The sequence below is a fragment of the Frieseomelitta varia genome, unplaced genomic scaffold (genome assembly GCF_011392965.1).
Source record: "Frieseomelitta varia isolate USP_RPSP 00005682 unplaced genomic scaffold, Fvar_1.2 scaffold_873, whole genome shotgun sequence".
Classification (NCBI taxonomy): domain Eukaryota; kingdom Metazoa; phylum Arthropoda; class Insecta; order Hymenoptera; family Apidae; genus Frieseomelitta; species Frieseomelitta varia.
The window spans coordinates 41813-63902 of record NW_025110671.1 but is presented as its reverse complement, the minus strand read 5'-3'; the positions used below and the strand labels follow the sequence as shown (position 1 = coordinate 63902).

Below are 22090 nucleotides of genomic sequence, written 5' to 3'. Positions count from 1 at the left end.
AGCCAATGTCACGAAATCGAACTATTCTCAATTTATTCAATTTCACATATTTATAATTTGTTTAATTTTTGAAACATGAGAATACCTTCGGTTAAAAAATAATCAAACAATAGTAGTTTGAATATCAAATATCTATGAACATCGATAGGATTTTATGATGTGCAAAGAAATCTTCATATAAAAAAAGGAGGAAAAGTTGCGCCTGGTGGTTCAATTTTTTTTAATAGAAATTCCCTTAATGTGACGAGTTTGTTGGCAACTTCACTCACAACTTGTAATCGGTAGGGATAGTAAATGACAGGTGGCTGGTGTGTTATTCTATGTATATACACACACATATATATATATATATATATATATAATGTATAAAAATGTCTTTATTTTTTGATTAATAATTTATTAATTTAAATCTTCGTATCGAAGTAAGATAAAACTTAGTTGTTTTTATATTCCAATCTATTGGATGTGACGTATAATGTCAATGATGGAAAATGTAGAATATAAATACTTCATATAACCAAAATCATTTTTGGTTATTGTTTTATCTTATTGTATTTATGCAGAGAAAAAAAAACTGTATCTGTTATTTATTATAATATCGTCTGCAGTGCAAAGAGAATCATTTGTGTTTGATTTTAAACATACGAAGGTATTATCTATACACTCATATATTATCAATTATGAATCACTCTTGTAAAGATTATTGTTATCTTATTACTTATTTACACAGTGATCTAATAATATTGATGGGAACGTTCTATTAGTAAATCAGATATTGCTTCATAGAAGAATCAAGAAGTTTTGTTATTAAAATGCCAAGCTCATACTTGTATGCCATAAATAATGAGGGACGTGTGTTTGGATTGTCAACGTCTGGGACTATGTGGAGAGAATTCATGTATTTGGGTCTTGAATTTAAGCAATTATCAGCAGTGCCACATTTTATGTGGGCTATAGGTGGTGATCGTCAAGTTTATGTACATGTACATGGCTTAGATGTACCTATAAGAATTAAGGAAGAAATATATGAGAATGAAGTATGTTTAAAATGTTTGGTATTGTATAATAATATGTAATTTTTAACAAACTAATAGAATGTAATATGTGTAGCGTTGGCTTCCTCTAGAGGGATTTAGCGGAAGATTATTACCTACAGATAGGTATAATTTTTCTAACCAAGATGGTACAGTTGACCGTAGCAGAGATAAAGTAAAATTACCATCCATGGCTTGGCAATGGGAAGGTGATTGGCAAATAGAAACTACATTAGATGGCCAACCACTAGATCATGATGTAAATATGATAACATTTATTTTTAATTTATTTTATTTTGTTAATTTAATTTTTACATTGATAACGCGATCATATTCATTTGAAATATGAATTAAATCATGTCAAATTCTAATTTATTTGTTAACAATCTGAGTATAGTGATCAATGAGTTAATAATGGAGTAATTCGTTTTTCAGTTACCTCTGTTGTCATATTTCTTGTGACTTTCTGTTTATATGTAGATTTGTTGTGAATTGTCAACATCGAAACAAAGTGTTATGATCACAGAGAATCTGATATTTTGGTAGGGATGGACATATGCAGTTGATTTTCCAGCTATATTTACAACAAAAAAGCAATGGAAATCTTGTGTTAGAAGAAGGAAGTGGGTTCGTTATAGAAGATACAGTGCTATGAATTCATGGTGTGCTATTGCACCTCTTCATAAAGATGCAACCAAAGTAAGATGTTTAAATTCTTACATTATAGTAATATTGAAGAACTTGCATATAAAATGATATAACATATTTTTAGGAACCATTTATTGACATATCGGTGGGTGGAAATCAGATACCTGGAGGTAATCCTGGATGTCTAGTTGTCTGGGCAGTAACTGCTCATGGAAGGGTATAATATCTAAAACAATCTTTCGAATTATTCAGTGAATAATAATAATAATTTATCGAATAATTTGTAACAATAAATTTTGTATTTCTGATTCTATTTCTTGTTATAACTAATTGTAATGTATTTTATAACAATTTAACAATGATTTATATATAGGTGATGTTTCGTGTTGGCACTAGTACAACATGTCCTGAAGGACAAAGATGGAGTACTATAAAATTAGGAAATGGATACGAGGTGTGCCAAATCAGTGTTGGAATAACTGGTCTTGTGTGGGCTGTATTGATGGTTGGTAAAGCAATCGTACGCACAGGCGTTACTAGAGAAAATCCAATGGGTTTGTAACTATTATTACATTATTACAATAATATTTGGTTGAGATATTTGATGCTGATGAGCGTAATGTTATTTTATAGGAGAGGATTGGGTAGAAGTAGGTCCTCCTCAAAAAGATTTAAAATTAATACAAGTTAGTGTAGGTGCAGACGCTGTATGGGCTATAACTCAAGATGGGAACGTATGGTTTAGAAAAGGTATCAAAGGAGAAATGAGTGGAGTATGTGAGCAAATGGCTGTTGGTACTGGTTGGGTGGAAATGTTAAGTAAAATGTCACTAGTATCTGTCGCTCCGAATGATCAGGTAATTCGATTTATAACGAAAAGATAAAATTTTTATATATGTTCGCTTATTTAATATTCTTAAAGGTTTGGGCTATTGGTCATGAAGATAGATGCTTATATTATCGTTCCGGTATTACACAGTCGGAATTAACGGGTAAAAAGTGGAGATTAATAAATGCACCTCTTCAGCTCAGTCGTGCAAGTAGCAATGCCAGTTTGTCATCAAGTAATAGACATAGTATGTGTGGTACACCTCAACAACAGAGACATCAAAGTTGGGGCTCATTGGTATTTACTTTACATGAATTTTAAGTATAGTAGATAATCAAATATATCATTTAGTAATTAAAAAATAATACTCATTTATAGAATCGACCACATAGTACCAGCGAGGGTACTACACTGATTAGAGAGTGGGAAGAACAATCTCGTTCTGCACCAACACCAACATCTTTGAAATTATGGCAACGTGCAAATGATAGTAGTTCTGTTAAAAATCCACAGCAAACTTCTTTTCAAGATATATATCTAAATGAAGGCAAAAAAAGGTAAACATTAATATCAAGTAATATTATTGTTTTTGTTAATCGATAAAATTGTAGATCGGCGAATTCATTAGATATGGATGATTTAACGGAAGCCAGTGTTGCGAATATAACTATATCAAATGAGTCATTGACCAAAACTGGAGAATCTATAGTAGTTTCTGGAAAAGGAATGAGCAATGTTGTCAAAGTTAGTAAATTATTATACACATTGCCTTTGTGCATAATCATTTTTTTTTAAATTAAAGTTTGAAATTAAAATAATGTAGATCAATCCAGCTGCATGGAGCCCTGTTCATTCAGTTGGCTCCATGGTAGGTATCGAAGCTCATCCAGAAACAGATGGAAGTATTTTCGATCCCGATTTGACTAGCGATTCTGGTGTTTATGGAGAAGACGAAAGTTCTGGAGCAATGTATTGGGCTGAATGTGATACTTCTTGGTATAAAGTAGAAGCTGGAGCGTGTTTTGTTGATACGTCTAATCTTCCAAAATGGTAGTACCAGACACTATGAATCATCAAATTATTTTATAACAAAATATAATTACTGAAATATTTGATTTAAACTTGTAGGATTGCAGATACAAATGGTACAGGTCACGGAGATATAGCAGAGGCATGGAGAATATATATTTTAGAAGAACTGAAGAAGAGATTACAAAAAGTACAGTACGATCCATCGATATACGAAAAAGTAGTTGAGAAGTAAGGCCTTGATAAGTATACAAAATTGAAATTACAAGTTATATTATGATCAAATTATATAAAGTTATTTATATCTAACTAAATTGTTGGAGATCGTTTTATTTATAATAATTTTACAGATCGTCTTGGGTAAAAAATGGGGACGCAAAATGTAAACTTAAAGGCAGTACTTCATATGAGGATTGCATTATCGAATTAGAATGGATAAGTAGCGACAGTGGTTCTTTAGATTCTGGAATCGTAACCATTTTAAATTCGGACGGAGCAACAACAGTTGTAAGTTAAATAGAAAATGCAAAATAATTTTTTCTGTTATATTTCGATAAAGCTCCGAACTTCTAATCTATGTAATTGATATTAGATGCAATTTCCTGTGTCTGAGATTATGTGCGTAGTATGCTGTAGTGAACCAGGTAATCCACGCATAGCAATTCATACTCCTCGTATGCCTCGTTCTAAGGTTCTTAGACTACAGTTTTCTACTGATACTGAAATGGAAGATTGGTTAGCGCACTTAACTTCAGGTATATAAGTATGTTCGTATTTAATGTGCATAAAAGGATGAATGGCATAAGGTATTCATTATATTTTTAGTTTCTTGCCAAATGAATAACGTTTACGGGACTCCTGGCCCTAATTCAATATGGACTACAACTGCATTAGGAGATGTATATGTATATGATCCTGCTTCTTTAGAAGTAAGTTAACACATCTTATATGAAATATGTTATGCAATAAATTTTTTCAATAATATTTTACGTATGATTATTTTTGTAGGAAAATCAACTTGCTAATGGTGGTTATATACAAGAATTGAATACTGGAAAAGATTTACCTTTTGAATGTATTCTACAAAACGGTTTTGGGTGTGGCAGTTCTCTAAAAATTATAGCTTGTATCCATGATGATGCGGATAGGTAAACGATAATGATTTAAAATCAGATTTATTAAAATTTTCAAATTTCTTCATATTTTCATCATTTTTAGGCTATCGATTAATTTCGTCTGTTATTCAACAATGTCTTTGAAACAGAAGTCCGTGATGGACAGCCATGACGTAGCATTACATTTTAATCCAAGATTAAAAGAAAATATAATTGTACGAAATACATATCAAAATGGACAGTGGGGCGACGAAGAGAGAAACGGAGGTAGTCCGTTAAAACCTGGTTCTAATTTCACCTTAGAGATTGTTTGCGAAACACGAGGATATAGAATTTATGTTGATGATACAGAATTTACTTTTTATAGCCATAGAATATTACCGCAAAGTATTACTCATTTACGAATCAAGGGATTGATGACATTATGTAACATATTTTATAAGTCTACGTCTGTACGTACTAATTTCAATATTAACTTAGATATAAGTAACTTTATATAATTTGATCGTAATATAAATTTTATGTAGGTAATAATTGATCCAACTACAATGTTTTGGAGGCAAATAGGTGGACATTTAAAAAAGGTTGAAACTTGTTCTGTTGGTGTAACATGGGGAATAGGATATGGTAGTACTGCATGGGTATATACTGGTGGTTGGGGTGGTTCATTCCTAAAAGGTAATATTTTCTAAAATAAAAAAAAATTATGTTTGAAAATATATAATATATATAATCTTGTATGTTATTTTATATAGGATTAGATAGTAATACGGGAATAAACAGCATGGTGGATACTCACAGTTATTATGTTTATGAAAACCAGCGTTGGAATCCGGTGACTGGATACACATCTCATGGTCTTCCAACTGATCGTTATATGTGGAGTGACGCATCTGGACGACATAAACGTACACGTGAACATACTAAACTACTATCTATGCACTGGCATTGGGTAATAATATACATATTCTTTATAGTATTTAAATAACAGAGTTCAAATGTTTTATGTTAAAATATTTTATTTTGTAACAGGTATCAGATTGGATAGTAGATTTTCATACCCCTGGAGGTGTTGATAGAGAAGGATGGCAATATGCTAAAGATTTTCCTTCTCAATATCATGGTAAAAAACAATTTACTGATTATGTTAGACGAAGACGATGGTTTCGAAGATGTCAGTTAACAACTAGCGGACCGTGGCAAGAATTAGGGAATACAAAATTGCTCGATGTTTCTTTACACGTAAGAGATATTAAAAAATCATGATATATTTTTCTTTTACAAAAAAGAATGGTAAAACAATAGCGTAAAACAACTTTCTAACTAATTTTTAGGCACCTGGGAAACCTAGTTCGGATGCTCCTGTTTATATATGGGCTGTTGCTTCTAATGGTGAAGCTTTGTTTAGAAGAGGTGTTTCAGAATCTTGTCCGATGGTATATATACATAATGTTAATATATGTATACATACATAGTATTAATTTTATAAATAATTAGTGAAATTAATAATAATAATCATAAATAATTAAGTGAAATTATTTAATATTTACTTACAGGGAGTTTCATGGGAACATATACCAAGTGATCAAGCTTTAGTAGGTATCTCATGTGGTCCATGTGGACAAGTTTGGGCTGTTGGAAAGAATGGTTCCTCTTACTGGAGATTAGGTATTACTCCTGCAAAACCGACAGGTATATAGTAGTGTAAATAAATTTTTGTTATTATTGAATTTTTTTCTAATTGTTGCTTGATTGTTTAGGAATACAGTGGCAAAATGTTGAACCGCCGTCGGGTGCTCATTTGAAACAAATTTCTGTTGGGAAGGATGTGGTATGGGCTTTAGATGCGGCAGGTAAATTATCCGTGCGTCGTGGTGTACAGGTGAACGTTTTCCCGGAAGGAACGCACTGGCAAACGCTTCCTGTGATGCCGAATGATCCTATACACATAGGTATTTTTTAAATTTGCTTGTCGAGTGAACAGCGTTTCCCAACCTTATAAATCCCAAGAGTGATTGTGCTGACTTTTTTAGATGTTTAGCTTAATTTTTTGAAACATCGGCGTGTTAATCTGTAGTTAGACGAAGATTGAAACTAACGAATAATACGTGTTTTATCAAAGCGTTACGTGACGATTTCAACAGAAAACCACTTAATTTTTTCTACAAAAATTCCAGAAAAATATAAGATGCAAACCTCAAGGGCTGCATTTCTCGGGAAACTCTGCGTATTACCCTTGAAAACAAGCTTCGAGTTGGGAAACGCTAATATTGACAACACATCCATTTATTTAAATACACTCTCTGATTCCTGTTCTATAGGTATAACCTTAGGTCTATAGTTGTGATTTAGCATATCAGTTTAGATGATTCATAGTATATTGAAATTTATTATAAATTTATTATAAAGTTCTGAATTGTTTTTAATTTCATAATTATAAATATAATAATCATATTTTTTAATTATTTCATAATTATAAATATAATAATGTTCATATTATGTATTATATTACATGTTCAATATATAATGTGTTTTTGTATTGTATAGACATGTCTGTTATAAATGCGAAACAAGGCTTTCGACATATTGCCGTTGCAAGAGAACAGGGACAGGTTTGGGCAATCTCAGGAGCTGGTATACTTTGTCGTAGAATAGGTATTAGCGATGAGAATCCAGCTGGAACTGGTTGGTCAACTGGAATAGGGGTAAGTTTGATGTTATATGATGTTATTAAATTAGTAGTTTGAATTAAATTAAATTACATAGTTGTAATTGTTATTAACAGGCAAATTGGCAACATGTAAGCATAGAGGGACTTGTAAATAAAATCAAATAAACATCTGACTTTTACATGGATAACGATTCTTTTAAAAAGTCGCGTATACAAAGTATTGAATTATTACCAAAAAAACACAATACTCTACTATAGTTTGATTTTCGTATACTTTTCATAATTAAAAAAAAGTCAATGCATATGCGTATATGTATGCTTTACGTGGCATAGCTTCCGTGATAGACTCAATTTAATCACACAAACTTAACTGTATAATGTACTTAATAAACAAGAAAGGCATTATTTTATCTACAATGTACAAAAATCAACATTAGTTGAATGCATAATTAATTGCATTGTTCTTAAAGTAAATTTACTTGGCTTCTGTTACTTTCATTTAATAAGGAAAGTAGATATAAATATGTGCAAAGAAAACAATAGTATTAACAAGATTATTTTATAGAATACATTTATTACAAACTCCATTCATATAGTTTTATTATAAAATTTTATATTAAAACAATTGACAGAGCATTCCAGATATGTGCATTTAAGTATGAAGTAACTGTTAAATAATTCGTACTAAGTAGAAAATGCAAGAAATATTAATTTTAGTTTTAAATAGAATATCTCTAAAATAGAACTCTATTGTCTAAAATAGAACTCTATTGAAGTCTACAAGATGCCTTGTCTAGTTATAAATTTTTATTATTATAAAAGACTAATAAACAAAGAGTAATACAAGAGTAATAAAAATAAAACGGTAAGATGAGATTATTAATGCAAATATTTGATGAATGGAGATTATAACGCCGCTTTATACATCTTTATTTTTTAATCCTTTATTTGTTATGTTTCTTCCATTTATAAAAATGACATATTTAAAAAGATTGCTAAAAATTGACATTTGTAAATGTTTAAAAAAGATCATAACATAATGTATCATATTAAGAAAATGTCCCATCCCTTTTTAAAAAACAATGCATTAAATATATTAATAATAAATGAATTTCATGTAGTTCTAATACTTTTAATGCTATGACTTTATGTTTGCTTGTATTATGTGCATAAACTTACTTCAAAATGATAAAATTACTACAAGTAAATATAAATTTTTATAAAGTCTCTCTCATGTGAATTTATAATGTATCATTATAATAGTAAATTAATTACAAATCTGTTTTTATTATAAATGTTAAAATTTTGTTGTGAATTATAATATTAAGCTTTGCAACTCGACTACTATACTTGTATCATGTCATTGTCTATAGTGATGTATAGCTTATCGCTGAATGTGTACTATAATTTCTCACATTTATTTGAATTATATTATTAATAAATTTGATTTTCCTCAAAATAATATACTTCTTGATAAATGCACAATAAATGATATAAAACAATATATTTCATCTATGCATTCAGTATCTAAATAATATAATAAAATATGTACATTATGTTAGTACATTTTAGTGTATAGATACAAAAGAAAACAAAAGTTTTCATAAAATCTTATGTATTATACAATATCTCAGGTTTTTTCAACGAAATAATTTTAAAGTTTTGCTCTATGAGAATAACATGTAAAAAATAATCTGTACAATCAGAATGATATCCTATTTCTAATGTTTTATATTTATTAAAAAGTGAATCTAATATTAAAATGTATTTTAAAATTGTCACATGTGTAATAGCTAAAGTCTTTCTCTTAGAGCAAATGTTTATTTAAATATATATATAAAAAAAATATCACATGTAGCGAGATTATTAGAATCTGGTTACGATTCTAACTTGATCTGCATATTTTCGTTTTATTATTTCAGCCTCTCTCTTGTCTCTATTTCCTTGTTCACTGTGAGATATACCATAAAAAAAATAGATAGAAAAACCTATGTGAAACAAAGATAATTAATATTATACGACTATAGATTATAATACTTTTGTTTTCTCTCTCAAATATTATTAAAGTTTTTTAGTATATGTACCTATAAGCATCCAAACAGCAAATCTCATCCAAGTAAAACCATCTAACTGCAACATCAAATAAAAGTTTATGAAAATACTACAACATGGAAGAAGTGGTACTAACGGTACCTGTAAATGAAAAAAATGATTAAACATAACATTAAATATTTTTGTTATACAATGGATCCTTGTACAATACGGACAATAATACCTACATTATAGGAAATTAATGTTATACGAATTTGCTGGTGCAAACTCAAATTTGCATTCATGGTCTTTAACAAATTATTAAACAAAAAGTTCACAAGAGATATAATACCTTGTTAAATAAGAATCGAAAAGTATGACAAAATGTTAAATACAGTTTATTGCGTATTGGTCATAATTTTTTCATCGCAATACAAGGATCCACTTCACTTTCTTTCATTCACCTTAAATGCTAAGTCAATATCTTGGGTAGGTTGTCTTGCAATAATAACCATTATTAATAACAATATGTTTACAAGTACGATTAATATCACTAATTCTATCACATTGCTGCCTAATGCTGTGGTATCTGTATAATTAATAAAAATTGCTGTGACAAATATAACGATACCTGCAACAATAATAAAATGTGTAAAGAACAATCTTGGTTGTGTGTTAAAATTTGAGACTTACATAAAATTCCAATACTGCATGTTGCAACTTTATTTGACATCTCAGTTATCTCTTTCTGATTCTGTAAATTAATAATTTGTTTTAAAATATTGACCGGTGTTACTTTGTACTCATTCATTGCCGATGCGGAATGAACATTTGATGTATTTTCCTTGTTTGCCTGATATCTAAAATGATAGAATAAACATGTAGTAACGTAAGAAAGCAAATGTGTAAATATATTTGAGTATTGTTATCTCGTACCTCAATATTAAAACGGATACCGCCACTATTGTGTATGCCAACAACGTTCCTATGGACATCATGTCAATTAGTTGCTGAAGATTAAAAATAAGTGTCATGACTCCTGTAAGTAAACCGGCGACCATTGTGCCCAAGATAGGTGTCATCGTTTTTGGATGTACGATTGCAAGTTGCTTGAAAATCACTCCGTCGCTGCCCATCGCGTACAGTATCCTTGGCAAGGGAAACATCGCGCCGAGCACGCTCGTACACAACGCAAATGCTGCGCCAATATTAACAATCCATTTAACGGTAGGCCATCCAATTTGATCGAAAACATATGGAAACGGCGTATCGGCGTTCTGAATATACAAAACACTTTTTATAAGCGTAACAACAAGAAGATGTATATTAAGTTCACGCGTCTACAAATATACCTGATCGTAATAAGGCCACATCATAGTTAACACGGTCGAGATACTAAAATAAGCCGTAAAGATTATAATTAAGGAAATAACGATGGCTATGGGTATATTGCGTTGAGGATTCTTAGCTTCTTCACCGGTAGTTGCCACAGCATCGAAACCGACGAAACCGTAAAAACATTTTGCCGCTCCGATCATCACTCCGCTTATGCCAAAGGGCATAAAGCCTCCCGATCCTGGGTTTTTCGTTGCATTATGTATATCTTCTACCGGTATCCTCCAATTAGCTGGGTCAGCTAAAAAGGTCACAGCCATATTAACAAGGGTCACGACAGAATCATCAAACGATAAGGCAAATTAAATTACATTTTCATAAATATTTGTCTGTTTTCAGTACACAATTTCATAAATATTTGTTTGATATTGAGAACTTAAGTAAATCGCGATTGAAGAGAAGCAGTGAAACAGAAGATAATAATCAGGCAACTGGACGACATGGAAAAAGTGAGATAGAAGTGACACGAGAATGATATTGAGAACGAACAATTCCTTAATCAGTTAATATTAGACGACAACTGCGAACTTATTACCTTTGATGGATCCTGCCACTATGATTATCACGATAGTAGCTAGGTTTATTACAGTGAATATATTATTTAAAATTGACGATTCCTTCACTCCCACGCTGAGCAGGATTGTAAGAAGTACTACTACACCAAATGCGAAGAAATCTGGATACTCTGACAGATATTCGATGTTTATAGGCATCGCGGCCTGTAACGTTTTGCGCATCACATCTCCAACCAGAGCATCCAAGTAACCGCTGAGCCCCCGAGCGACGCTCGCTGTACCTAATCGAGAAACACATGCACGAATTTAACAATCAATAATTCCCATCGATGTGTAACAATTTTTAACATTTTTATCATACAAAACATTTTAATCTGATACGTTTCGATAAAATTAATTACTCCTCGGTAATAAGTAATCTTTATCTGTGAGCGACAGCGCGTAAACTCACCAATTATATACTCCAAAATTAAATTCCATCCTATGATGAATGCAATGAACTCTCCCACTGTCACGTAGCTGTAAACGTACGCGGACCCTGCCTTGGGAACTCTGGAGGCAAACTCTGCGTAACACATTCCTGCGAAATTCAAAAATGTATTAACATCCTCATCTATTGAAGATACATTCTTTAAATTAACATAACAGAAGCATTTACATTCCCGTCTGCAAATGTGTATTCACTGTAGCTCTATACATAACACGTGTTCAATTACAATCAAATTTAAACGTATGCTTCAACGACACGTGCCCCTTGGAATTACAATGTGGATGATTTATGCAAATCATTCATACTAGCATCAACTAAATATAGTATAAATCATTCATACTAGTATCAACTAAATATAGTATAAATCATTCATACTAGTATCAACTAAATATAGTATAAATCATTCATACTAGTATCAACTAAATATAGTATAAATCATTCATACTAGTATCAACTAAATATAGTATAAATCATTCATACTAGTATCAACTAAATATAGTATAAATCATTCATACTAGTATCAACTAAATATAGTATAGTCTCGCGGGCGACTTAACGGACGGTAGTGTGAATCTTCCTTTTTTTTCCGGTTCATCAACTGATAATGTTTTTAATCAGAACAAATTGTCAATGTCCGGGCAACTGGCGCGAACGCGAGCCCAATTTACCGGCAAATGCGGAAGCGATGGCAGCAATGAGGAAGGAGATGCAGACGGCAGGGCCAGCCGTCTCTTTGGCGATGCTGCCGGCGAGGACGTAGACACCGAGACCGAGGGTCGAACCGACGCCAAGCGCCGTGAGGTCGAACAAACCCAACACCCTCGCTAGCTCGTGTTTGTCCGTGACGTCGTCTTCAGTCCGTCTTCGGGACAGTACCTTCCATAATTGGCTCGCCATGGCAATCGAGCCTTTTCACTTCCGATCGTTTCACCTTCGCCTGAAATAACATTCGCCGGTCAGCTTTTCGTTTCAGTCGGACGTTCCTCACAACAGATTGAAATCGAAGCGAAAGAATTTCCTTGGAGATTATCTCCACGAGAGCAAAGTGAAAGGGACAAAGGAAATTGAATTTGAATTGTTCGCTTTCTGTTAACCCGGGTCGCCGGGATGTACCTGCGCTAGACCCCCAGGTGGGTAATCCCGGGTTAATAACTCTATGAAGCGAAGTTCAATGATAAGGGAAAGTTTGAAAGTTTGCTTTACAGCATTTTGAAAGTTGACAAATGGACTGATAATGTAAAAGGATAAGATCTACAGCTTGAGAGAGCACAGAAGTTTAACGAAAAATACAATTTAAGACGAAACATAAGTCAAACGAAGTTACAATTCCGTGAAACTGAATACGATTATGATTAATATGCACATGTAGCGGTGAATAATTAATTCCTAGCCGTGGTCTTCCTTTAGCTTTAAGGTATCTTTAAGATTCACTGGTTCCAAGAATGGTGGTTCATCCGGTATTGTTCAAGCGCCGATAAAAGTGAGGTGTTTAGGCGATTCGGTGCCTTGGACAAGAAGAAAACAACTCGCAGTTATCCAAACTTCAAACTCGGAATGCCACATCTGGAAATAAATAAAAGATGTTACTGTTGTACACAAGTCTGAACAAATCGTGGAGCGTTAAGCCGAATTTTATCATTATTATTTATTTATTTGGACTGTGAATGCTTGATCACATAGTGGATTAAATTTAGTATTTGTTAGGTAGAGTTATATCTGTAGAATGTTTGTCAATATGCTAGGCCACTTGAAGTCACGCTCACGTTTGTTTTTCAAATTTTCACACGCGTCTCCTCTTAGTTTGATCTGTGCTAAATCGACATAAACGATTCAAACAGTAGAGAAGTTCACGAGACGGTAAACGATGATAACAGACAGCGTGAAACTTCAAGTTTTTCGAGCGTCGATAAGTATATTTATATAAGAAGAGATAAGGCGTTTCGTGAAAATTATCGCTAAAATTACAATTATCGATAATTGTACATTCCGTAGCGAAGCACGGAGCTATTCGTTTGCAAATCTATCTTTCCTGACATACTTTTTTTTATATTATGACATAGCATCCAAGTACAAGCGTTTATGCGAACTTATCGAGAAACAAACATAGTTTATATAATTGGAGTTCAATGGTTCTTCTCTCTCCTAGAGATTGTTTATGTGATAGGAGTTTGAATAAGTTTAAATAAGCAAGTTCAACCAGAGAGAGAGAGAGAGAGAGAGAGCGAGAGAGAGAGAGATTGCCTAAAATATTTGATTCAAATAAATGGAGTACTGTAGAGTTCTGTAAAGAGTTATTATTATTAAATATTATCATATTTTTGATGTGATGTGGATATTATTATATTTTTTCATAATAATATAAATGAAATATCATCTTATCGAAAACGCTGATTTGAAATATCGTAACATTGTTAATTTGTAACAAAGATACAAAAGATAATCGAGAAAAAGGATACAAACACTTTGCTCGTATCTTTTGTAACTGCGGTATCGCAAAATTTTTCCAAAACGATTGATTTCTCTCCCCCAAATGGTTAATCAGAATAGAGATTAATCAAAATTATCGGGACGACACATTTAAAACGTGACATTGAATAAAAGAAATATAATAAAATGTATATACATTCGAAACTTTGGAACTCCAACATAAATTCAATTCACAGTCTGAACAATCTTAATATTCAATGAGATATCATGAAAATTTTATAATGACTAGATTACTGGGCAGGTAAATTCAATGCTTGCCTTCCTGAAATGCATTAGAAAGGCCAGCAACATTTCTTGCGGCTCTCGTGCGAGCAATCATCTCCATGGAACTATTATTTCGTGTCAACGCCAAATGAAACAAGTGAACATGTATTCGTACAGCTCAGAGCTGTATCATAGATTAATTTATGCACAATGAAACAAAATACACGTAACACTTGATTGACACTATATATAGTGATGAGTATGAGTGAACTGTCGACAGCTTATGCTGTGTTAACAAATATATACTTGGTCGTAGTGTAGTTTTGAAAATTGTTAAGCCCAGTAGATACATACTAATTTATGACTCGAACAAAGTGCCTCCCAAAAGGGCGATGGATCTACTCACAAGCCCTCCACCCCCAGTTAGTAAGATGATAGTGAAGAATTCTGGAAACTGTCTTCATACTTTTTTAACTTTTTTGGTTTTAATATGTCCCTCTCCCTTTGACTTGATCCTCCCCAGAGTCTTTGAAAGGGAAGACGAAAATCTTCTAGAAATCCACTGAGAAATAACGTTAGAATCAAATCGTCATCAGTTGGACTTCAGAATTAATCAGAACTATTTTAATCTCAGGTAGAATCAGCTGTCTCAAGATTCAATCTTCTGATACAGTTCAGTAAATAAACCAGTCAAGCAAAAATCCGACGCATTCGATCATTTCTCACACCAGCGAGTGTCCTTCAAGTAAACCAGTTGCTATGATCAAGCTCGCGCGGAAACTGAACACAAAAAAATTTAACTGCAATGAAACAGTCTTGCATGCAGCAACGAATTTCTTTGCGAACCAATATTCTCTGTGAAAGCAGTTTGAAGATTGATTGGAGAATATTTCGGCTCTGACTTTGGGAATTGGGATAGAACTTGAGGATGATGTAACGCGGTGTTCCTGTACTCTCGCTTTCCTCATCTTTCGTTCGACAAGTTCTACAAAAAAAAAAAAGAATTCAAGTTAAAATATGTTTCAGAATTGGAGATCTAAGTTAATTAATTTTCGACCTACGTTCTTCGCTATTTTCGTATAGAAAATAAAAAAATGAATCCGTTTCCATTAGAAAGATAGAAACGAGTAATAAATCTCCAAGTAACATCTTCAGTGATGTATACATACGTCAGGTCATACATTATTCAAACTCGTTTAATTTTGTCTGACAAAATTGTTTTCTATCTTGTGTGTAAAAATGGAACGGAACATTCTTCACAGATGTGTCTGTTACACAACTATGTCCCTGTAACTAGCAATTTTAATGAAATTGCATTCAACAGAGTTGTCACACGTTGCAAACAAGAGTAGAATAACATTCGCAAAGACGCGAAGAACAGTGTTGAACAAGGATAATTCTCTCGCAGAAATCAGATGAAATACGCCACACATTCAGTCCACAGTACCGAAATAAAATACACAACGAGTAATTCGCATAATTATCGGTGCTTTGCACCGAAAGATTAAATTCTGGGTATTTTGCGTGCGAGTAATAAAAATTCTCTGGCGAAGATGTCGAAGATTTCCGAACTTATGCCTCTTATAGGAAGAAACTTCAACAATTTATTTAGAATTTTTTCCATTACTTCTTCTTCCATCTAGATCCTACAATTTGAAAAAATTAGAACATTTTATATCAAATTAAAACATTTATATTGAATTAATATATATCAAAATTAAATTTGATTAAATTATATTAAATTAAATATATATTATACATTAAATTAAAATATTTATGTAAGAAGATAATTTTTTTTTGAAGAAGAAGATAGATTTTTTCTTTTTAATTAAATGATTACACAGTAAGCTTTCTAATATTATATTATATATAATATTCTAATATTAAATATTAGTGTATTTTATTATATAATAATTGACAGAAATAATAGAATATATTATATTCTAATATTTCTAATATTATATTATATATAATATTCTAATATTAAATATTAGTGTATTTTATTATATAATAATTAATAGAAATATTATATTATATTCTAATATTTGTAATATTATATTGTATATAATATTCTAATATTAAATTATAATATTCTAATATTAGTGTATTTTATTATGTAATAATTAACAGAAATATTAGAATATATTATATTCTAATATTTCTAATATTAGAATTATAATATTATAAATATATAATTAATATATTATAAATATTTCTAATATTATATTATATATAATACTATATTATATCTTGAAAATATACTGTCAGAGTACGCTCGACGAGTTAATCGCATCTTCAATAAATTACTACTCCTTCATCCGAGAATGGAAACGTATTGACAGAAGTCTTACACAAGAATTCCCATTCGCGATTGTTTGTGTGTTGGCGGATCACCTTGATCTCTTTAAGCGATTAACGTGATCGGTAATTTAAAAAGGAAAACGGGGAATAACTATCACCCGTTACGTATTTACGGCCGTACGCGTAACGCATCTGGATTTCTATTATTTTACCTCTTGCGCGTTAGGATTCTCCGATCGTCACTGTGATTAATTACACGTTGCGTTCGCGACGCGTGTATATGCTAATAACCGTGAGATTATGTTTGAATTACGAGAATTCGTCTTTTGCCAGTTTCGTAATGACAGCTACGTAGATAATCGTCGTGAATATAATGTATCCTCTTCGTGGAACTTGGAAGAGAGAAAGATCTATTCCACTTGCAACAGGAATGTTTCATGACATGTTGGTCATCGATCAGACGAGGCCTACGTGGCGTAAAATTTCACACCTAAAGGGAACTTGAAGCGGGCATCGAGCATGGAAAAATACCAAAAAAAAAAAAAAAAAAACGTGAAGATTAACGATCGTGAAATTCTGAATTCGGCGAATTTACGACACCTAAGTGACATGCGTCACGATTTACAATCTCTCAAGTGGAGCAACAATTCTCGTAGTTACCTTCACTTCGTAATTAAAGTCCGTAATATCGGCTAAATGAGATAGGGTACAAGTATTTTTCTTCGAAACATCCTTCAGATTGCCCGATCTGTGCGAAGATAATAGATTAAGATTTCACAGAGATCCTCGTCGAAGCGTTTGGCAGCTTCTGTCTCTCTCTCTCGTGTATTCCTCGTAATCTTCACCATCTTATCTCTGCGAACACGTCACGCTCGAACACGTTATCAATCTTGTTTATGCACCTGAACACTCTGTCCGATCGTTCGGCGCATTGTTCAGATTTTTCTGGTTGATCCTTCGTGACGTTGGCGCGACGAAGAGCGTACAACCGAGGCTGGTCAATGTGACAAGGTTACAGACCAATTAAGGCGAAACACCGGTGTCCCCATTGCGCGGTTCCCCTCGGACAAATCTCGGCGTAATGTCTTTTATTTACAAATTGTACGCGGACCATTTAGCAATTTCACCAATCAGGCCACCGATGTCTGACACCGGGTAAGGCCGAGGGTACCCTCGGTGTTTCTTAATCGTCGTTCGAACCGTCATTGATAAGCCAGCCAACGATAGTCCAAACTGTTTTTCCACGTAAAGTGGAATAAATCTATAGACACTTGCGGGAATTGTCGAGGAATTGGTGTCACCCTCTTATTGACGAGAAGAATTTCGTGAATATTAAACGGAGGGAGAGATTCCGAAACAGACGAGCTCGAGACGAGAAAAGACGAGTTGCCCAAGTGTAAGAACAGTTTGTTTATCCAGATTAATCGAGTTCTACGTTAACTTCACCGATTATATGTATAATTTATTCACAGAAGATCGTCCAAATTAACTCGGGGACTCGATATGTTGCGACTCGATGCGCAAATACATCTGCGGACAAGCAAGTGTCGATAAGCTGCTTGTTAAACAAATATGATCTTCCGTTAAACAAACGTGCGATTATTATCACGCACAGCTTGATATCAGTTAATCAACGATTAACAGTAGCGATATTTTGTACATGACGTTTGTGATACGAAGCACATTAGTATACGTATCATGTGCGTAAGTATCGATTACAATTCGCCGATCCTTGAAATCTATATATTTTTCGCTTTCATGACCGCCTGAAAAAAAAGGCCGACAGTAACGAGGCGACGAGAACGAGTTCTAAAAAGAAAAAAAAACACTTTACAATTACAAGAACATGATAATTCATGATGAAATAGAAATGATAAACAATAACAATGCTTCGAGATCGTTTCGCGGATGTACAGATACAGATGTAATCGTAATTGAAGTCGCTCCTTCCACGAAAGGACAATTAAGATTCCATGGCACCGAGGTATTTCGCAATACTAATCTCTTGCAAAATTCTTTTCACGGGGCACGTATCCTTAGCTGGAGTATCAAAACTTACAGAGCCAGCTATGCGGATTGAAAGTACTAATGAAAGAGAAAGGAGTTCTTTTAGTATCCACGCTGCACAATTATAGAGTAAAAGAAAATCATGCACGTGATAAACGTTATGCTGCACAACAGATATATATCATGTAACGTATAATCTTTCTAAACATTCTTCTTTTTTTTTTTTCTTTTCTTTTTCGAGAGAACGAGCACAGAGTAAGTAGCCATTGTTATTCTCACACTGATCCTTGGTATTGCCATTCCACTCTATTTCTCTGTCTATTCCAGCAACAACAGAATTTTCTGGCGTAGGCCATTTATGGTATAGCTATGGTATAGAATCAGTTTCAACCTGCCGCTAGTTCACAATATTGGATTTTCTAAAAACCGTGTGCTTGAAAGTTACCGGGTTTCTTTTAAATTAATCGATGAAATAAATCACTGGCATTGCGATGGAATAAACAAATCATTCGAATTAGTCAGTTTGTTGTCCGATTGATGGATAATTACAATTAGAAAATCAGGATCGATATTTCGTATCCTTTTTATCATATCACCGCTTTCGTAAACTCGGATAAGAAATCTGAAAAGTAGCGTTATGATTGAAAATAAAATTGCATTCTCTGTTGCAGATTATTATATAAAAAAGTGGGGTTTCATCAATTTCTATCAGCAATTACCTGTCATTTCATTGTCTGAGTAAACCTTTGAGTTTCTATTAATATCTCACGTTAAATTTTGAAGAACGACAGTCTCCGATTATTGGAAATAAAATTATCGAGAGTAAATTTTGAGATAAAGATAAAGATAAATCGTTTCATTTAATCAAATTTGTGGTTAATATTGTTTCATAATACATATATCATTTACTAATGAAATGAAGCTTGTTATCTAAAATATTTCTAAATAGATCTAATGGTATCAATCATTTTGCAGAACGAATATTAAAGTTAAAGTGACCTTTCGACAAATCGATCATGATATAAGTCACCAATGACAATTAAATTAATTTTCTCAACTGATAAAATATACATTCGCTATAATTAATTTTAAGATTACATAAATCAACAATCAATTGTTATTAAACAATTCCGGTTATTTTCCTTTTTAAGAAATCGAGTCGAAATTAAATTATAATCTGTGTGATAAATTAGGTTTTCTGTTGACATTGATATTGAATAACTTATTACTACTTATTTTTTAACTAATGTATTAAAATATGTACAAAAATAATAAATACTATGTATAAATTTCTTAATACAATAATGTATGATAATACAAGATCATTTCACGGTGATTAATTTCTATTTCGCAGGGAAATATTGCAAAACGGTAACAACCATCTATTTCCACCTTTTACTTACTGTCGTTTATGTTAATCTAAAATACACGTGTTCATGTTCATTTCTACATAAAATTCTATTTAAAGAATGAACAAAAAGAACAAAAAATTATCCGATTTTCATGCATAAACATACAGTCAAAAGTATTAATTTGTAAAAGGAGATAAGAAATGAAATACGCGCATATATGAGCGCACTCGCATTCATAGAACATTCTCCTTGAACAATCATACAAATTGTACAAATTATTCTAAACGCGTTAAAACGTTTACGCGTATGTAAATTTATTTTATGCATACATTAATATAAAGTTAATTACATGTATGCAAAGGGGAAATGATATTGGACATTTATTGCTTATTTATTGGGGAAAACGTAAAACATTAGTGAATAACATTATCCTTACCTGAGTTAAAAGATGCGCGTTAGAAAGGAAACTAGGAAAAATTTCTCATATGTAAAGTCACTTTGTCCGGACAGGATGAACATACGTAATTGAATCGGAAGTAGGTCGACACCGTGAAACCGGTCGCACCGGAGGACGATCGCAAACTAATAATGTGCTCTAATATCACGAAGCTCGCTTCCATCTGTCTGCTAGCTAATAAACTTCAATCACCTCCCACCATGATTTTAAAGCGGCCACGTTACCGCTCGAAAATCTTCGGATTCTTTGCTCGGCGGAAAGAAGCCTGTAATATCACTCAAATGTACACAAACAACTTCAATTCTTTTGTTTTCCTTTCGTTTAAGTGAACTTGTATTTATAATAAGACTTTCTAAATCCGGAATCTGTTAATAAGGCAACAGATCAATTATTGTAATTTGAAAACGTTATATATTGAAATATATTTTTAGTAGAATCAATATATTTTATTGCACGTATATTGCGAAGTCTGACTTTGTCATGTCAAAGATATACGTAATGTAAAAAAAAAAAAAATGAAATAAACTTTCATTGATTATTGTCTTTTGATTCATTTCATTCATTCATTTCTCTTCAGAGAAAATATCTTTTGTACGAGCATCCATGACCCAGTTTTACAATACAAAATTCTTCGTCTACAAAATAATAATTTCTATAAAATATTTTGTTTAAAACAACTAAAGTTATTAATTTTATTAATTACTTTTATTAATTATTAGTTAAATTCTATCTGTGGATCTTTGATATGTATCTTGATTGGTAGCACAGCCTGGGCATGTATGTAAAGATTCATGGATGAATATTTCACAGTCTAAACAGAACGTTTGATTGCATTTATTACAAGTGTACACCTGGAAGAAGATACAGTTATAACTTATATTTCATAAATTTTATAAATTATATTCATACGTTTTTCTTATTAATCGTACCTTCTTATCTTTTTGAGACAATATCTTTTGACAACCATAACAAGTTGAAGGAGTTCCACTATATGAAACTTCTTTAAAAGGTTCAACAGGGAATAAATAATGATAGGACCGTGCTAAATGTGGAGCAGATACCAAAGTTAATCCACATGCTCTACATTCTACTGGAAGTTCACAATGTTTGCTCAAACATTGAGGACAAAGATATCCTGTACTAAGAAGTTTAACAGATTCATCTGAATTTTCTGCATGACTGTAAAAAAGAAAAAAAATGCTTTTTTACTATGAAAAGAATATTTTATTTATGAAGTGATTTAAAAATTGTTTACCACATGCAAACTGCCATTGTTGAATCATTCGCAGAAGAATGTAATGCATGATGAGGAAAACCCATTTTTACAAGAGCAGCATCCAATCTAGTAGCAGCTGGTGGAGGATCTATGTGCGCATTTAACTGTTCCTTGTAATGTTTATCGTCCAATGCAACACCATGCTCTCCACCAGTTGCTGTTGCCATTCTTTTACAAATATATAATTCAGCAGCTAATCCTATCACACTGCACCTGACAGAATCTGTCTTCATGTTCTGTAACCAAAAA

The 22090-nt window shown here is 32.4% G+C and overlaps 3 protein-coding genes across 11 annotated transcripts in view; 1 reads left to right on the top strand and 2 right to left on the bottom strand.

Moving 5' to 3' along the window:
* Positions 1-487: 487 nt before the first annotated feature.
* LOC122536792 (tectonin beta-propeller repeat-containing protein) lies at positions 488-8784 on the top strand. Of its 3 annotated transcripts, XM_043669463.1 has the most exons (26): positions 488-649; positions 731-1037; positions 1111-1293; positions 1581-1733; positions 1807-1899; positions 2056-2236; positions 2316-2539; positions 2605-2808; positions 2890-3068; positions 3123-3255; positions 3335-3561; positions 3640-3771; positions 3891-4047; positions 4133-4295; positions 4366-4469; positions 4549-4688; positions 4759-5107; positions 5183-5333; positions 5411-5607; positions 5688-5897; positions 5990-6091; positions 6212-6347; positions 6416-6607; positions 6833-6976; positions 7203-7360; positions 7441-8784. In XM_043669463.1, the coding sequence occupies exons 2-26, from the start codon at positions 813-815 to the stop codon at positions 7489-7491; spliced, it is 4188 nt and encodes a 1395-aa protein (XP_043525398.1). In that variant the 5' UTR covers positions 488-649; positions 731-812; the 3' UTR covers positions 7492-8784. The 3 variants fall into 3 exon arrangements, with proteins under 3 accessions (XP_043525398.1, XP_043525400.1, XP_043525401.1); XM_043669465.1 differs by lacking the exon at positions 6833-6976 and having other exon boundaries at positions 490-649; XM_043669466.1 differs by lacking the exons at positions 488-649; positions 731-1037 and having other exon boundaries at positions 1163-1293; positions 1515-1733.
* Positions 8785-8813: 29 nt separating this feature from the next.
* LOC122536798 (cationic amino acid transporter 3) lies at positions 8814-20631 on the bottom strand. 2 transcript variants are annotated; one of them, XM_043669479.1, is made up of 10 exons: positions 20545-20631; positions 12426-12694; positions 11719-11847; positions 11288-11548; positions 10710-10993; positions 10294-10634; positions 10051-10217; positions 9822-9988; positions 9411-9519; positions 8814-9314 (listed from the first exon to the last, which is right to left on the bottom strand). In XM_043669479.1, the coding sequence occupies exons 2-10, from the start codon at positions 12652-12654 to the stop codon at positions 9193-9195; spliced, it is 1809 nt and encodes a 602-aa protein (XP_043525414.1). In that variant the 5' UTR covers positions 12655-12694; positions 20545-20631; the 3' UTR covers positions 8814-9192. The 2 variants fall into 2 exon arrangements, with proteins under 2 accessions (XP_043525414.1, XP_043525413.1); XM_043669478.1 differs by lacking the exon at positions 20545-20631 and adding an exon at positions 13121-13257.
* Positions 18993-22090, bottom strand: part of LOC122536799 (general transcription factor IIH subunit 2) — an 18495-nt gene continuing 15397 nt past the window's right edge. For 3 of the 6 annotated variants that reach the window (XM_043669484.1, XM_043669481.1, XM_043669480.1), the window contains 4 exons: positions 21821-22077; positions 21495-21744; positions 21269-21416; positions 21110-21200 (listed from right to left, as the gene is read on the bottom strand). In XM_043669484.1, the coding sequence (XP_043525419.1) occupies positions 21285-21416; positions 21495-21744; positions 21821-22077 (639 nt within the window). In that variant the 3' untranslated portion in view covers positions 21110-21200; positions 21269-21284. Of the gene's footprint in view, positions 19379-19597; positions 21201-21268; positions 21417-21494; positions 21745-21820; positions 22078-22090 lie in introns of those variants that run through there. The other 3 variants (XR_006308477.1, XM_043669482.1, XM_043669483.1) reach the window with 3 other exon arrangements.

What these genes read in the sequence shown, in the direction of transcription:
- LOC122536792 (XM_043669463.1), top strand. Translation starts at nt 813, where the DNA reads ATGCCAAGCTCATACTTGTATGCCATAAATAATGAGGGACGTGTGTTT. An exon ending in GCCAACCACTAGATCATGAT is followed by an intron (nt 1,294 to 1,580) that starts GTAAATATGATA and finishes ATATTTTGGTAG; the next exon opens with GGATGGACATATGCAGTTGA. An exon ending in CAGTAACTGCTCATGGAAGG is followed by an intron (nt 1,900 to 2,055) that starts GTATAATATCTA and finishes ATTTATATATAG; the next exon opens with GTGATGTTTCGTGTTGGCAC.
- LOC122536798 (XM_043669479.1), bottom strand. Translation starts at nt 12,654, where the DNA reads ATGGCGAGCCAATTATGGAAGGTACTGTCCCGAAGACGGACTGAAGAC. An exon ending in TGTGGCCTTATTACGATCAG is followed by an intron (nt 10,635 to 10,709) that starts GTATATTTGTAG and finishes TTGTATATTCAG; the next exon opens with AACGCCGATACGCCGTTTCC. An exon ending in GTATCCGTTTTAATATTGAG is followed by an intron (nt 10,218 to 10,293) that starts GTACGAGATAAC and finishes CTATCATTTTAG; the next exon opens with ATATCAGGCAAACAAGGAAA.